General features: G+C 43.0%; 1 protein-coding gene across 1 annotated transcript; it reads left to right on the top strand.

The window, feature by feature from the left end:
* The first annotated feature begins 9 nt into the window (after window positions 1-9).
* On the top strand, window positions 10-16,363 carry noc2l (NOC2-like nucleolar associated transcriptional repressor). Its single transcript, XM_035159598.1, has 18 exons — window positions 10-112; window positions 525-662; window positions 762-945; window positions 1,659-1,899; window positions 3,006-3,096; window positions 3,195-3,273; window positions 3,382-3,492; window positions 3,591-3,704; window positions 4,407-4,595; window positions 5,131-5,270; window positions 5,446-5,557; window positions 7,425-7,538; window positions 9,436-9,537; window positions 9,864-10,007; window positions 12,459-12,572; window positions 12,715-12,850; window positions 15,226-15,318; window positions 16,053-16,363. The coding sequence occupies exons 1-18, from the start codon at window positions 93-95 to the stop codon at window positions 16,178-16,180; spliced, it is 2,250 nt and encodes a 749-aa protein (XP_035015489.1). The 5' UTR covers window positions 10-92; the 3' UTR covers window positions 16,181-16,363.
* Window positions 16,364-17,185: the final 822 nt, after the last annotated feature.

Below are 17,185 nucleotides of genomic sequence, written 5' to 3'. Positions count from 1 at the left end.
TCGCTGCCCATGAACCATAAAACCAATTCCTACGGTTTACACTGGTGCATTGTGGGTATTGAAGTCTCGCGGTGTCACGTTAGGAATCCAGCATGGCAGGGAAACAGAAAAGGTGTGTGTGCACATTTTCTTTACTATATTACGTTTATGGCGCGTTTATAACGGCTGATTGTGTTTTCTTTATGAGTGGAACAGTTTCCAGTCCCCTTAGTGGGGTTCTGGTGTTTTATAGACTCATGTTAGCTTAGTTAACACCGTGAACGACCGTGTCTTAGCCACCCATGCTGTTTAAGCTAACGCAGTGTTGTGGGCTTTTAGAAGTAGTTAGCTTTAATCCAGGGGCCAGTCAGTTTACTCTTTATAGAAAACGTTAAATACACGTGTTTAAACAGGAAATATGTGGCTAGCTACCTAAAGACTTAAGGGCTAAACTTTAAAACGTTTGAATTGGAAACTGGAGAGCATGTATCACAGAAAGTTCTTCCCACATGTGGGCTAACTTATTTTAATGTTGTTTTTTGTAGAAAACTAGAAGACCTCAGTGTGGATGAGTTCCTGCTGTCAGGCTTTGACTCTGCAGATGAAGAGGAAAATGAAGAGGAGACTCCCAAACAGAATGGACTCAACAAGAAGAAAGATCTGAGCTCTGCAGCTTCAGAGAAGTAAGTCAGACTCACACTGTGTCACTGTTGTGATCGTACTAACATCATAGCCTCCCAGGGACTGACAAGAAAATCTGTTGGTTTTTTTTTTCTCTATAGTGATGAAAAGAAGAAAGGTCAGGCCTCTGAGCACAAGGATCAGCTGTCCAGGTTAAAGAACAAAGACCCAGAGTTCTACAAGTTCCTGCAGGAGAACGACAAAACGCTTCTCAACTTCGACGACACGGACAGCTCTGACGATGAGGATGAGAAAAAGTACCATAGATTGCCAACTTCACTGAAGGTAGGTCAGCTTCTTGTGTGTGTGTTCACATCGGTCAGACCTGGCGATCCAATCACAAGTGGTCTGAACTGAACTCACCCAAATGTGTCCTGGGATCCGATCACTCAGATCTAATACTGAGGTAGTGTTGGACGCATGTGGCAACGTTCTTTGCGCTGTGTGAACACAAATGAGTCCTGGGCCAAACATGAAGGACTCGGCTGATGTCTTCTAACCCACTACAGTTTCACTTTGAATCTCAAGTAGTTTTTGCTGTTCTCAGTGCTTACATGATTAATTTGTTTATGGTGACAATATCAACACCAAATTACGATTTCTTATTTCTATTTATAGTGGGTAAAATCTTTCCACATAGCAGAGCTGCGCATTTATTATACTGTATCAACCCATTCTGTGCGACCTCGCTTCGCTCACTCGCACAGTTGCTGATACAAACACATACATACAGCAACACACGCGCATTGTCATCGGACTCATCTGTAAACTTAGACTGGGTAATAACAAAACGTAAATGTGTTTATTTACACATATTGTGGGAAAGTGAGATTTCGATCACAAGAGGTCACAGGAGACACATTCAGGACAAATATTAATTTCAGATGTAAACAGAGGAACATAGCTCTGTCCACTTGTGATTGGATCTCTCAGGACTGCTGTTAAAACCAGGTCTGAATAGGGCCAAAGATGTTGATACTGGCATGTTTTGCATGTAGGAGGCATACTCTGATGAGGACGATGAAGATCTCGAGGACGGCCAGAAAGGTTCGAAGAAATCTAAGAAGGATGAGGCCACCAAAGTCACAGAGAAGATGATTGAAGACTGGAAAGCTGCGATGAAGAAGGAGCCCACGGTTCGTCTCTTCAGAGAGGTCACTCAGGCCTTTAAGGCCGCTGTAGCTACTACAAAGGGTGAAGGGGGGGGTCCGTGTCGATACAAAGTTGCAGACAGCTCAGGTAAGACCGCTCATTTCACCTACAAGTACTGATATGTGTGTCAAAGCTACGGCATGTTGTTATTGACATTATTATTGTTGTATTGCTGTGAAAATTCTTCATGCAATTGTAGTTGAACACAACTCGCCAGTGCGTAACAGTGTGTTCCTGCGTTGCTGTTATTACAATTTAACAAAACAACTAGAGGACACAGTCACTGTAAAAAGTCTGTCATAATAGGTTTCATTTATGGCACAGAGCAACACTTGTATTGAAATCAACCAACAAAACTGATATTACACTATACAGTATTTTAGTTTGATGTATTGATAAAGCCATATTATCGCATATTTAATAATTTAATGTTTCAATGTTCACTAGTTGTATTTTTTTCACAGCTGCGCCCACACGTATATAGGTATCTACTAAATATCCATTTAAGTAAGGGGTTTCCCCCTTTGCTCTTAGAAAATAGAAATCTGTCATGTGCTGTCAAGAACATACCAAAGCAACAGGCTGCGATATAAGGATATTACCCCGTTAAGCCATTGTGACCAATCTGGAGTCATAGGTATACGCTTTTTCGGCAGGCTAACAACAATAACATTACAAGTCCAAAACTCTTTTTGTTCTGTCTACATGTCAACACTTCAAAATGCTGTTTTGTAAAATCTGCACCCTGTATGGATTTTTGCAGAAGCTCAGTTTTCAATAACTTAAATCACAGTGTGTATGTTGCAGAAACACCAACGTGCAGGAAACAGGAAAACGCTGTATGTGTGGACAGGGCCTTGTCAAATGCTGTATAGATGTATTTAAAATAATTGTAATCCAGAAAACCTGAAAACTTTGCAGTAAATATTATTTTTGTTTGACTCCGGTACGAACACTCTAGTGGTGTATACAGTTAGAAATATTCTGAATACAGAAATATAAAAATGAAAGTGCTTGATAATGTTCTGTTAACAGATTTCAAACATGACATCATGGATTGGTTAATATCTCACATTGTTAAATTAAATGCTGTGTAATTTAGTATGAGATAAATACATTTTGCTTGACCGAACACAAAATGTTGGACTCCTTGTTAATATACATGAATAATCCTTTCTTTGTCTGGTCTACAGTGTTCAACACATTGGTCCTGTTCTGTATCAGAGACATTTATGTGGCCCTGCAGAGGATGCTCAACCTGAAGCCAAATAAAGACCAGAAAAGGTATGAAGTGGATGTTTCACCTGCTGCTCTCACGTCATGTTGACAGTTAGAAAGGTTGTCCTCACTTCTCCTTCTGGTTTCCTCTGTTTTGTTCTCAGGCTAGTGCTTCCATCCTCCAGTCCTAAGTGGCAGAAGAATCACATTGACATCAAGATGTACGTCAGTGGAGTAGTTCAGGTTTGTTTTGCTTTTACCTTCAGATTTTTCATCTTCCTTTACGTCCTGAAAACATCCCTTTTGTTATTTTTCCTCTGACACCTCTGCTCTGTCCCTCTGCACCTGTAGCTGTTATCCTGTCTAACAGAGGCCACAGTCATCAGCGCTGTCCTGCGGCACGCCAACCAGCTCGTGCCTTATTACCTTTGCCTACCCAAACAGTGTCGCCACCTGGTTAAGGTAGGACAGAAGTCACCATAGGAAGGGCTCATTGGGATAAATTCTCCTCATGTGTTATTGTATTTTTCCTTAAATTTCTTTAACGTGTTTGTATCTAGCAACTGCTGAAGCAGTGGAGCACAGGGGAGGAAACAAACCGAGTTCTCGCTTTCCTGGCCCTCAACAAAATCTGCAGACACAAGCAGGAGATGTATCTGAACCCCATTCTCAAGGTGAGCTAAATGCAGAGTAAGGCTGGAAATCAGGGGTTCACTGGGAACCTAGATGTTAAATGGCCTAGAACGGGGAAGTAGGCCATAACAAGATCATGCTACAATTACACAATAAGACATTTATATTTTATATATTTTTTCAGTTAAAGGTCATTACAAACACTTCAGACACATCAAGACTGTATAGTGGCAAGAAAAAAACGAATATCCCCTTTTGGAATTATCATATTGTATGAATGTGTTTTTATAATGTCAAATCTACTAAGTTACAATAATGAACAAACATGATCTATTTTAAGCAAGAACTCGATCATTGTATTGTTCTTGTCCATATTGAAGACATCATTTAAATGCTCTGCGAAGTTTTGAAATGGTATGTGAATCCCTATTTAATGACACGAACAACAGCTAATTGGAGTCCAGTCAGTGCAATAAGATTACTTAGTTTAGTTATAAAAAGACATTACTAAGTTATAAAAAGACATTTAGTGTTTACTATTCACCAGAAGCATCTGCTGATACGAACCATGCCTCACAGGAAAGAGAACTCAGAAGATCAGTTATTAGAAACAAGAGCCCCCTAACTTTTCATACCAGCACAGCATGGTTAATAAATACATGTCGTCACTGTAGAACCAGTCCCCAGTTGTCTTGACATATTTTGATCTCTTCTGATTATGGTGGTGTTCTCTCTCTTTGCAGCAAATGTACATTTCCTACGTACAGAACTGCAAGTTCACATCTCCCAATGCGCTGCCCATGATCAACTTCATGCAACGCACTCTGACAGAGATGTACTCCCTGGACACACAGGCTTCCTACCAGCATGCCTTCATTTACATTCGACAGCTGGCCATCCACCTCCGAAACGCCATGACCATGAAGAAAAAGGTTTGTTTTTGATTGTGCGATTGAAGAGGAGTCTCTCAAAGTTTTGATAAATTCTCACATTTACAGATGTGGGAAGAAAGTGTATTGCTACTTTAGGATAACTGATTTTCAAGGTTTATTCTCATTTTGATGCAGTGTCTGTCAAGCTGGAGCATGCACTCTGGTGATAGGGTTGTGTTGAGTACAGTTTGGAATAAATCGAGGAATCTTTATCGAATGTTTTGAACAGTCACTCATCCTAAAAACACACTTCCTCATGTCCTCAGCAACACACCCAAGTGGTTGTTGAGGAAAAAAGTCAGAGTGAGATTTCTTTATTTGTTGTAAGATTATTTCTTCTTTGATAAAAATGTATTGACACAGCCCCTTCAGTTTAAAAGAGCACAAAGCTACTTTCTAGTCTGTTCACACCAGCCTGGTGTTTTTTTATTCTTGCTTGTTTGTACTCATACATATAGCACAATGCAAACATGAGCATGTGCTAATTTTATGCATCTGTAATTAAACCACGACTCTGCTTGTGTGTGTTCTGTAGGAAACATACCAGTCAGTGTATAACTGGCAGTTTATCCACTGTCTGTACCTCTGGTGTCGTGTGCTCGGCACCCTGCACCCCAGTGATGTCCTCCAGCCTCTCATCTATCCACTCTGCCAGGTCATAATTGGAACCATCAAGTGAGTAAATCTATTATAATGTCAGGGTTTTTTTTAACTTGTACATATTGGACAATATCCCATGATGTCAAAAGTCTTCAATGCAAGAAAGTAGTATAGTTTGAACCTATCATGTTGTATACATTTTCTGAACAGCAGGGGGAGACACTGACCGCTGTTTTCTCCTCCTGAACAGATTGGTGCCCTCCTCAAAGTATTACCCTCTGAGGATGCACTGTTGCAGAGCCCTCACGCTGCTGTCGAGCAGCACCAACACATTTGTACCTGTGCTGCCTTTCCTCCTGGAGGTAAGACATGTCATCTGCAGTAACCTCCACAAGGGTCTTACAGGATCAGGGCCGCTGGAAAAGAGTTATGTAGAAGGTCAAAGTTTCCAGGAGTCTAATCTGAAGTCCTTCATATTCCAGTTCACCATATACACCTGAAGACCTCACACCACTTTAAATGATGCAGAATAAACACCAGTCAGTTTGTTTTCTGTCACAAGTGGAAACAATGAAAAGGTGGAGGCGATGAAATGTTCCATTTGCTGTGGAAAAACATCAGTGGTGTATGAAATGCATTTTGGTCTCAACGGCCACAACTGAAGGCGCTCAGGAGGAAACACCTCGATGGGTACAACTCTGTGTGTGTGTGTGTGTGTGTGTGTGTGTGTGTGTGTGTGTGTGTGTGTGTGTGTGTGTGTGTGTGTGTGTGTGTGTGTGTGTGTGTGTGTGTGTGTGTGTGTGTGTGTGTGTGTGTGTGTGTGTGTGTGAGCGAGAGAGAGAGAGACACCTTTCTTATCAAACCAATCGCAAGTCACCAACTGACAACATTCTCCGGGTCAGGTGTTAAACGCGTGACTGTGTGGTCTCTGTGTGTTTTTTGTGTGCGAACGTATGCAAGTGTTTATGTGTGGGGCGGTGTTGTGGCTTGCCAGAGGTGAACAGTGTGCTAGCGACAGAAACTAGCTCGGCCCGCTGGGAGTCATCTATGTGTGTGTTTTTGTGTGTGTGTGTTTTTGTGTGCATGTGTGTGGGTGCGTTTGTGTGTTTGCAGCAGTTTGACCGACCCGATAAAGGCACGGTTGTGGTTTCCACTCTGGTCCTAACATGTTGTGCAGACCACATCCTCTCTGCCTATGGCCCACTCCCCACCTCTTTTTCCCCACACATACACCCAGAGCCCCCCCATCCCCAACAGCAAGCTGGGTTTATTTGTGACGCATTATATTTCCTGTATTTTTTTCTCCTTTACTGTTCCCCTTGTTAAAGGCAGGCGGAGGTATGCTGCTACTGTTTTAATTAGAGCAGCAGAAACAGCCCCTTCCTCCTGTGTCTGTGCCTGTGTGTGTTCTCGCATCTCCGAGGGGGGTGTATGATTTGGAGCTTCCTGCTTCAGTAGCTGTGTGCGTGTGTGCGTGCATGTGCGTCTGCATGTGCATGCACCAGGGTTGGCCCATGCCTTCCCACTTCCCCCCGGCTCCCCCGCAGACCGCCACCACATCCTATGTTTGTACAGACAGCACCGACCAGGAGCGTTTCTCTGCTTCACACACTGAGCACATTAACGACCACACACGCACACACATGCATATGCACGCGCACACTCAAATACACAGAGATACAGGGTGTCAGAAATAGCTTCATATACAAATACAATGCAGAAATTTACTTGTGCGCTGTGGGCAGATGTGAAAGCTAAACCTTATAGACGAGAAGCCCACACGTTGGCTCAAATGTTCGTCCATACCAAGATAGAAATGTGTCATCTCTCTAACACTACTGTAAATGTCAAATGAAGTGGAAGCACTAATATCAATGTCTTGCTGATTACATGTGTACTGTAGTGGTAGTTGCTTTCTGTTGTTCCTTGAATATAGGAAATATGGTCACAGTTTCCAATTCTGTTCAAAAGTTGTGGCGTTGAATAATAAACGAGTACTCAAGGACAAGAATGAACAAAAAAGTGTATATATATATATATATATATATATATATATAGGATTTTTCTGTCACATGTTGCACATGCATTTTGTATTTGCTATGTGTTCTGGTACTGCTCACTGTTCTCACTGAAAATTATGTGCTTTGCTCTATTGTATGAACAAAGCTCATCACTTCTTAGTCGTTGGATCCAAATTCAGTGCTGCTGGTTTATTCTTTTTCTTTATAGATCTTCCAACAAGTCGAATTTAACAAGAAGCCCGGACGAATGAGCAAGAAACCCATCAACTTTGCAGTCATCCTGAAGCTGAACAAAGTCAACCTGGTGGAGAAAGCCTACAAGGTAAATGTTTCTGTCTTTGATCCACCACTAGTGAGGACAAATTTATTTTTATAGTGATAGATTATCCAGCGTGTGCTGCTTGTATTGCGCTTTGTATCTGTGCTCCGTGTGTCTTTGTTGTGCTGAGAAGGAGGAGCAGCTGATCAGATGAGTGCTCCAGGTCTTAGTTAATGTTACTTTCATGTTACTCCCTGGCACTGTGTGTTAGTCTGCGTGTGTACAGGAGGGGATTGAGGGCAGCGTTGAAAGCCCCTTGTCAGGGCTCTAAAACTGGCCCGGAGTCACCACGCTCAGCGCTGCAGCCAAGAGGATTGCAGCACGGCCTTCTGGGATAATCCCCTGCACTCCGCCTGCTAGGGCTGTTTTCACTCCAGTCACCTGGGCAGCTGCCACGAACCCCTGCCTCGCAGACACACGACATTACAAAACACACTTAGATATGACACACGTTAAAAAAAGTTTTCACAAAGAGGCAACTACGCTTTTCTTATGATGATGTTTTCATTTACTCTCCCCTCCATATCTATTATCTATATTATCTTTAGTAAAGGTTGAATCATAGATATATAACAGTATGTGCTTTGACTCTGCAAATAGTACATATAGGGTCTCTTTTTAATTGACAGTAACTTCCTGTTGCAGCTACATGGAGATCGCAAAGCTGTCATTGGTCCATTCAGGTTGCTTTGACCTGCTTTTATGTAGATTTTGTTGATAGTTACAACCACAACAATGCTGAAGAAAAGCTGAATGCTGGGACGTCCTCTCCACATCCTCAGACAGCCGGTCTCTGGTTGCATGGACACATGCACTTTCATTTAGAGTGTTGTTGAAGGTCTGTATCAGTGAGGCGATCCACTGATACACATATACTGACCCTCACTCCATTCCAGTTGATGGCGGGGATGCGCCAACTGCAATGCCAACAGCTATAAAAATCAAGAAGAAGCTCTTTTTTCTGCCTTCACATCTGTCTCCCAAACATTTCACTTTTTGACAGAAAATATTTTCACCTCTGCCAAGCCTCTCTTTCCTGCCTCTTCTTGAGTTCAATGTTATTAGTTAACGGCCGTCACTATGAAGAATTGTATAAATGTGACTATGGACCGATCTCCTCACACAATCTGCAGCATGCGCAGTTAGTATGTGAACAGTTTATCTGATCAAAGCAGACCCTTGTGGACGTAAAGGCACAGGTTGGCCCCAAGTTATACTTTTCTATAAATTTGTAACACTTGTTGGCACTTATTAAAAAACAATTTACAGACTGGCTTTAATATTTTGATCAGTGTTTTTGACTTGGCATGAGAGCAAGCTAAGTAATCTTTGATGTATCTCATTTTATAAGCCAGAGGTGACAGATTTCAAGTGACAAGCTGTGTGACAGCGAGACCATGCTTTGCCTCAAAATCTGACGTAACCATTTTGTTTCTCTTCATTCAGACACCCTGTTGGTTGATTTCTGTATTGGAGGGAGAATTATCTTGTTTTGCTGTTCTCCTGTGTTGGAGCAAGTTGCAAATCCATCTCGCCAGTGCCTTTTTCAGTTGTAGGAAGTTATTCCTGTACATGAACTTAGATCAACTTGTACAACCATGTAGGTATCTACATGTATGTAGGAAGATGTCCTCCCCTTATTAATCCTGCCTATTGTAATATTTTCTCTTGCTGGTAAAAACAGCCTTAAGTTAACTCGCCGCCACAGATTTCTTAGCATTGCCTAACAAGCCATAAATGTGGGCAGGTTCAGAGGTCTGGAACAGGCTCTGCTAAGCTGCCTCCACTGTTAATTTTAACAAGCCTTTTCCCTCTGAATGAAGTCGCACAGCAATGACGACAATGATGCATTGAAATTTTACACATCTGTTTTTAACCTGAGTATTGTTTGAATCTTTAGGACGGACTGATTGACCAGCTGTATGACCTGATACTGGAATATTTCCACACTCAAGCTTGCACCATTGGCTTCCCAGAACTCGCCCTCCCCACCGTCATTCAGGTAACACACCCTTGAAATGAATCCTGGAATGTACATGTGAAATAGGTTTGGTGACTTGAATTGACAATTTTACATGACACATTCTAGCCTTAAAGAATTGCACCTCTGTATAAACTCAGAAGGAAATGGTGACACTGAACATCACACTGAGCTTAATCCTTCTCTGAATGGATGACTCTGGTTCTGGTTGACGTCTCACGAGGTCGAATCTGTTCCCCTTTGGGGACACGACCACAAACCCACCTCTGCTGTGCCTGAATACACAATATGGGGGGACTGCATGATTCTTTACACCAGTCCCTTCTAACCCCCCCATGTCCCTGCAGCTGAAAGCGTTCCTGAAGGAATGCAAAGTGGCCAATTACTGCAAGCCGGTGCGCCAGCTACTGGAGAAGGTACAGGAGAACAGCAGCCACATCACAGGACGGAGACAGAAGACCGCCTTCGGAGTGGCCGATGCTACCGCTGTGGTGAGTGTGTGAGAGGGGATGTCTGTCTTGTTCTAAATGTAGCATTGCCTCTCCAGAGCTTCTTTTTCCTTTTACACTCATTTGTTTTTCTTGTCAGTTTGTCTCCTCTGTTTCCTGACATTTATTTTAGATTTTTAATAAAATGACACTCCAAGCAGATTAATATTAGTTAAACATTTGTGTTTTAAGTAGTTTTGGGCGCACAGGTTTGTACGTTTATGGTCACGGACTAAATTAAGTTTGTACTACCAAGTATCTGATTTACCAATCTGTGATCAATCAAATGATGCCAAAAACCTGGTACCTGCGATCACATCTGGGTGAGAGAGGAGAGGAGAATAAAAATAAAGAAAGGGAGCAAGATTAACGTTGCTATGTCGTCTCCCCTGCGGCTTGTTCAAGTCACAGTGAGTCAGGGCAATGGTGAGTCCAAACCTGTCGCAATTGTGGTTACTCTTGTCAGATTCAGCGTAGATAGTTGCTCATTGCAATATTTGTGAGGTGAAATGCAAAGCTAACCATGGCAACATGTCTAACCAGAGGAAGCACCTGGTAAAAATACACAACCTATCTAAAAGCTGATGATGGTTCAGATGGAAACCAGATAAAATCTAACAGATATCCAGAGCAAACCGTTTGATGAACGCTTCTGCTGGTGACCTTCATTCATTTGTTCTCTTTAAGAATGTCAAAATATGTTTTACTGATGTACAACAAATCCCAGGTTTGAACCATTTAGTTTTGTATTAAAATATTCTAAAATATTGATTTACTCATTTCATGCCCAGACGAGACCTCAAAACTAATAGTAAACAGAACATAGCTCTATTCAGCACTGATAGAAGTGTGAGAGATAATCAACAAAGATGACATTTGAAATTAATTAATCTGAGAAGTCTGTCCATTAATCCCTCTTATAAATCAGATCTAATGAGGAGTAGTGGGTTGTCAGTTTGCCAGCTGTAGACAAGATGATGCCAGCTGCTGTGGTGGGTTTGTTGGGTGTTCACAAATATGTTCAATCAGTCAGCTCCATCCACTTGCCTTGGAAATCGGTTATAGTTGGTAGAAATTTCAATTGATATTTTCTAGTAAATATAAGTTATTTCCACAACAACAGCATGATAATATAATAATTTTAGATTATCAATGCCTGCTTCACAATGTGTAGGTGCAGTCTTACCTGACTGGTCTCAAGATGCATCAAAAGAGCATAGTGTACCAGTTTCAGTGTAAAGACACTTTTCTCTGGTTGATGAACAGTTAAGATTAGAAAGGTTTATTTTGTTTGTTGGACTCTGGTCCAGTTGAGATTGAGGCTGCAGACTGTCCGGACCGCTGACCCCTACAGGCAGCGACTGATAACACCTCCCTGTGTAAACTCAAAGACAGGTTTAGAACAACCCTGTGATTATTGGAAACTCTTATGGGCCTTTGAACCAGAGGCGCCTGTGCCTTAATGAGTAGCCGTGTGTGTGTGTGTGTGTGTGTGTGTGTGTGTGTGTGTGTGTGTGTGTGTGTGTGTGTGTGTGTGTGTGTGTGTGTGTGTGTGTGTGTGTGTGTGTGTGTGTGTGTGTGTGTGTGTGTGTGTAAAGTACAACAGACAGACAGCACGGCACTGCTGCAGCGCCAGCCCCTGTCGCCACGACTCTCTGCTCAGCGGAGGCTGTCGCCATGGCATCCACTCCCTGGCATCGTGGTGGAGGTGTCACCGCAGGCGAAAGAGAGGGGACAGCCCTGCTGCTGCTGTGTAAAAGGCCACGGCCCCCCTCTGGCCACCCACCCCCCCACTGACATGTCACCCAAACTGAGAGCTAGCCTAATTAATCCAGGTCACACTGGTGTCTGTTGTTGGTGTCTCTCTGGTGGAATTTTTTATTGTTTTGTTTTTTGTGAGTGTAGGCTGAATTCAGAATGAGCTTTTTCATTTCATTTTTATTTTTTCTCGAGCACACGTCAGCCAACTTAATAGCCAACTGGTAAATGTGTTAAGATAACAGGAGGCGCAGGAGACCAAGGTCTGTTCACTCTATTTGATTTGTTGGTTAGATAATATGATTGGGCCTAATCAATATCATTCACAAATACCTTTAGGGGATGGCTGGAGATGTGCTGCTCTCCCCCTTTCAGGCATGTTCAATCTGTCTGTTTTTCACATCTCACTCTCATCACTGTCTTGTGTGTCCATCTCTTTCTCCTGGTCAATTGTTGTGCGGTTGCTGTGCAAAATCATTTGTAGTAAGATCAGTTCAGAGCCAGAATCAACCTGTGAAAACTGAATAGGCCTCCATCAACAGATATTCTACCATCCTGGATCTTCATGTTTATCAGGCACTCATCTGCTTCTTATTTAACACAATATACAGCTCTTACTCACACCCACACCTGTGTATATACATTCTTTATACAAATATACAAAGATTTTAATTTAATAACCATTTTCTCTTTCAGGCGGCCTGGGAGAAGAAGGTCCAGGAGGAGGGGACTCCTCTCAGCAGGTACTACAGCCAGTGGAAGAAGCTGAGGGAGAAGGAAATCCAGCTAGAAATCTCTGGCAAAGACAGGGTAACTATCCAACCAATTAAAAGAAATAATAATAATGATGGAACAGTTGTTGTATAGTGGAGCAGAGCAATTATTTGATGATCATCAGCATCATCTGGATAGGCTTGTGCTTTAATCTGTCCGTCTTTGTGTTGTATTAAAGATGGAGGATCTGGACCTCCCTGAGATCAAACGTAAGAAGATTTCGGACAAAAAAGTAGAGGACAAGAAAGAGTTCAAGGATCTGTTTCAGTCTGACAGCGAATCAGATGGAGATGAAGTACGGTTCCAAATTAAAGGTAAGCTGATTCTCAGACGCACTTTTCACTCACTCATGATACTGTTGTGCAAAGTTTTTGTGTTACTTCTGGTAAACTACTTTATGATGTACATCCCATCTTGGCCTCCAGGGGGCTGTGTTTTGTTGAGGCCTGGTTTTTCACTAAAAGCAAAGTTAAGAGGTGATGACAGAGGAGTTTGATTTTTGTCCGTTTCTGGGACAAAAGTTTTGGCTTCAAGAAACCGATGACCTCAATAAATTATATTTTATTTGTATAGCTCATATTCACAAATAACAATTAGTCTCATAGGGCTTAACAAGGTGCAACATCCTCTGTCCTTAACCCTCAACAAGAGTGAGGAAAAACTACTAAGACAAACCCTGTTAACGGGGGGGAAAACCATAGAAACCTCAGAGAGGATCCCTCTCCCAGAACGGACAGAAGTGCAACATTTATTAGAAGAAACAGTTTTTAGCATTATGGAATGGTGTGTCAATGTTTAAAGTATTTATACATAAGAAAATGTCTGATAGAGATGAATGGAGCAGCAATTACAATTGAAATGGAGGAGGTATTGCCAGTTATGGTAGAATATGTGAGTAGGCATATTGTATGTCAAGCAGTCTTGTTGTAATCATTGTCCATGATCAGCTGCCTTCACGATCGACAATCCACCATCACGGTCCACCATCAGGATCAGCTGCTCACGATCGATCACCACCTGACCTGCAAAGTATTTGCTCTGAATTACAAAAAAATCCACAGTTGCCATTTTTGTAAAACAAAAACTTAAATCCCAAAACCTAACTCAAGAGAAAATCTCTTTACTAATCAGATAGTTTAGTTCTTTCTCAGCTAAGAGGAGCCGTCGGCTTGTTTATCCTTTCAGCTCTGTGTCTTGTCCACTCGGGGTCCCTCGTAGGTCACAGGCAGCTGTAACCTCGCCTTTACACTCGGACGCACTCCAAGCTGAAAAAGCCTTCCCAAGGTCACAGAGGAAAGGAGTAGGCGGCAGTTTTTTTTTTTTTATAGATGCATCTGGACTTCATTGTAGGGAGAGTCCCCGCAAACGGATGGGCAGCTGCCGGCAAGCGGCAAGCGGGCTTCTCTAGCCCCCACCCCAAAACACACACACACCTCTTGTTCATCAACCCTCCCACCCCTTGTGCACATACATGAACTGGAACCCCCCGACCGGAAGTACAAGCTTGGATCCCGGCGGGGTTCCTAATTCAAACCAGCCCAGTGGAACAGCCAGAGTTGACGCTCCCACTCCGCTCTCCCCCTCAACCACGCTCATTTTACTTCTCTCGCTCTCTCTCTGGCCCTGTGGGCCTCAACCAGCTGCCCCCACATGTCCTCGCAGCACGTGCACACACACATGCACATCTCAATGATAGCGCACAAAGGCACACCCACCACCTTGTCGTCCAGTCTTGAAGAGCCAAAAGCTTTTGGGCAGCTCACCAAAGCTCTTTGTGGTCTCACACACTCTCAGAAAGAGGGGGAGTTCGAGAGCAGGGTGCTGATGATTTAAATTGATGTGTGCGTGTGTGTTTTCTGTGGTGGTGGTGTCAGTGTGTGGAAGTGACCTGGAAATGTCTTCCAGGTCATTTGGGGGCAACTTCTGATGTACTACTGACGTCTGCTTTGCACCTTGTGAGCAACAAAGAGTGGAAAAGAACGAGAGCGTGTTCGTCATCATTATATTCAGATAGGAAGGGAGATGTCTTGTGTTTTAATAGAAGGTGTGTGTGTGTGTGTGTGTGTGTGTGTGTGTGTGTGTGTGTGTGTGTGTGTGTGTGTGTGTGTGTGTGTGTGTGTGTGTGTGTGTGTGTGTGTGTGTGTGTGTGTGTGTGTGTGTGTGTGTGTGTGTGTGTTCACGGTATAGCAGACAGAGGAAGCAGCTCTGGTTTGCTTCGCTCTCCTCCATGCCCTCAGCCTCTCATCACACCTCAACTTCAAAGCTCATGGACCCCAGTTGTCCCTTTGGCTAGACAACACACACACACACACACACGATTTCAGACAAATTCTTTACTTCTCTCCAGCGCACACACACACCGACTCTCCCATCATCATCATCGTAGCTGTGGAACCTGCCTGTTATCTCCATTTGCTATATTTAGGCCATGAGCATAAGATGTCTGAAATTGCCAGTAGTAAACTGTCATGGGTGTTTGTGCAGCAGCAGTCGCGCCGTCTGTAATCGTCTCTCAGTTCCATCTCAGGAGGAAATAGACACTTCCAGCTGCCTCTGATACCTGGCCCACATATAGGTGTCTCCCAAGTCCTCACACATCAGCGACGCACCAACGCAAACTTTGAAATGTCTGAACAAAGTAACACTCGACTCAATGCAGTGTAATGATTTTCACTGTCTCTCTCCTCAGGTAAAAAGGGCAGGCGTGGGTCAGATGATGATGAGGATCTTAAAGACTTGTATGACATGAGCGATGAAGAAGGAATGGAGGGAGGAGACTTGGGTAAGTGTCAGACATCAGGGTCCAAAATGCAAGAATACGGGTAGCACTAACAGATTATGCATTTTCATCTTTAAAGTCATTTGCTCTGTGTTTATTCATTTTTGTGTATTTATTCACTTTGGATTTAGATGAGACCATAATCCCATATAATTAGTATTATATTATTTACAAGTATGTATCCACATACTTGTAAATATTGAGAAATCAAAGTCAAACGGAATAAACGAGATAATGTTGAGTTGATCAATAAATAATCAGCGGTATTTTAATATTTGATACATTTTTTGACAATTGTTTTGGGCAAATATGAAAAATAATCTGTATTTACTCAGTTTAGAGAGTCTGGTGCTCTTCTTTGTAATATGTGTCAGTGATCTGAAATAACTGCTATGAGGGAGAGGGGTCAGATTCATTCAGGTTCCCCAAACGTAGCACAACTCACAATAAGTTTTCTTCATTTCATTTTTGTTTTCATTTTTAGTTTATGAATTAAATGATATGTTTGTTTTAACATTAACATAATTGTCCCAAACTTGAAACTGCAAACAAATGAATAATATACCAGCTTCTTCTCTGCTGCCAACTCTCCTGAGCGATCAAGCAATATCTACATGCTGCTACAATGACACTGTTAAATCTTCATGCATAGGAGTTATCAAAATGCAACCTCCGGTAGCTGCTGGGCTTCATACATGTTCTAGCCACTGAATAAGTGTTTCCTTTCTGTATTCCAGATGATGACGGTGAAGGGGATGAAGAGGAATATAAGGCTCCTCAGCCACTGTCCTCCTCCGCTCTGATAAAGCTGGCAGAGGGAGACGAGGATGTGGTGGAGGACCTGGAGCTGTCTGATGAAGACTGAGGTTCACTGCTGCTCACATGAGAGACTTTCTACTCCCTCCACTTTACCAGCCATCTATTCTCACTGTATTCCTGAACCTCTGCTATTTTCTTTGCTTTTTATTACTTGTACAGTGCAAATGTGTTTGCGATGTAATTGGATTAAGCATTGAAATTCTATTAAAAAGACAAAATCCCCACTTGATTTTTTTTTCTTTCCTTAGTTGCTAACTAATTGAAGCATGTACGTGCATGTTGATGCACAAGTGCAACTGAAATTAGTCATTTGTGTCCTGCGTACATGTGCACACCTGTAGGCACCCTCAGGCTTTGTGAGGACAGGCTATTTGGAGAGAGCTACGAGCCTCGCCGAGCTGAGCTGGGCTGAGCCAGGCTGGGCCGGCCAAGAGGAGGGGTACAGAGAGACGGGTGTTGAGCCCCGAGGCAGCAGTGCTGTGCCAGGCTGGCAGGGTGGTGTCTGATGCGGTGCCAAGATTCTCTGCCCAGGTGGTAGAGCAGCAACACAGGCTGGTCTGTTTCTGTGCCAGCTCCTCAAACCCCCGCCCCTCTCTCCCGACCACTGTCTTTTCTGTCTGTGTATTCACATGCTCAGACACGGCTTTCCGACGCTAACTTATCCCTATTCTCAGCTTTACTGCAGCTTTCACCACGAACTAAAGGTGATCCTGGCCTACTCGGTTAACAACGATCAAATGTTCACCGGTGTACAACACAGGGCAGAGGCAGGGGAGTAGAACTTAAACTCCACAAATTATGATTTAAGTTTTTTAATTAGTTTTGCCACATTTCCTCAGCAGTCATTTTCAGATGCCCAGCCTAAAGCGAGGGGCTGTAGAAACAGACCATAAAGCCTCAGTGTAAGTTCTTGTGGGAGGAAGGGGAGTTTGATCGGGGGCTCTTCCTGGTTCTGGTCCTGTGTGTGGGTGTTTTAGGAGGGTCGGGTTTATCCCCACAGGCAGGGAGGCCTTGGCCTGTAGCTGAACCTCACACTCTGACGGCTGGTGTT

This window comes from Hippoglossus stenolepis, chromosome 6 (assembly GCF_022539355.2).
Source record: "Hippoglossus stenolepis isolate QCI-W04-F060 chromosome 6, HSTE1.2, whole genome shotgun sequence".
In the NCBI taxonomy this organism is placed as follows: Eukaryota; Metazoa; Chordata; class Actinopteri; order Pleuronectiformes; family Pleuronectidae; genus Hippoglossus; species Hippoglossus stenolepis.
Note: the sequence above shows the minus strand (reverse complement) of the source record. Positions and strands in the feature narration are given on the sequence as shown.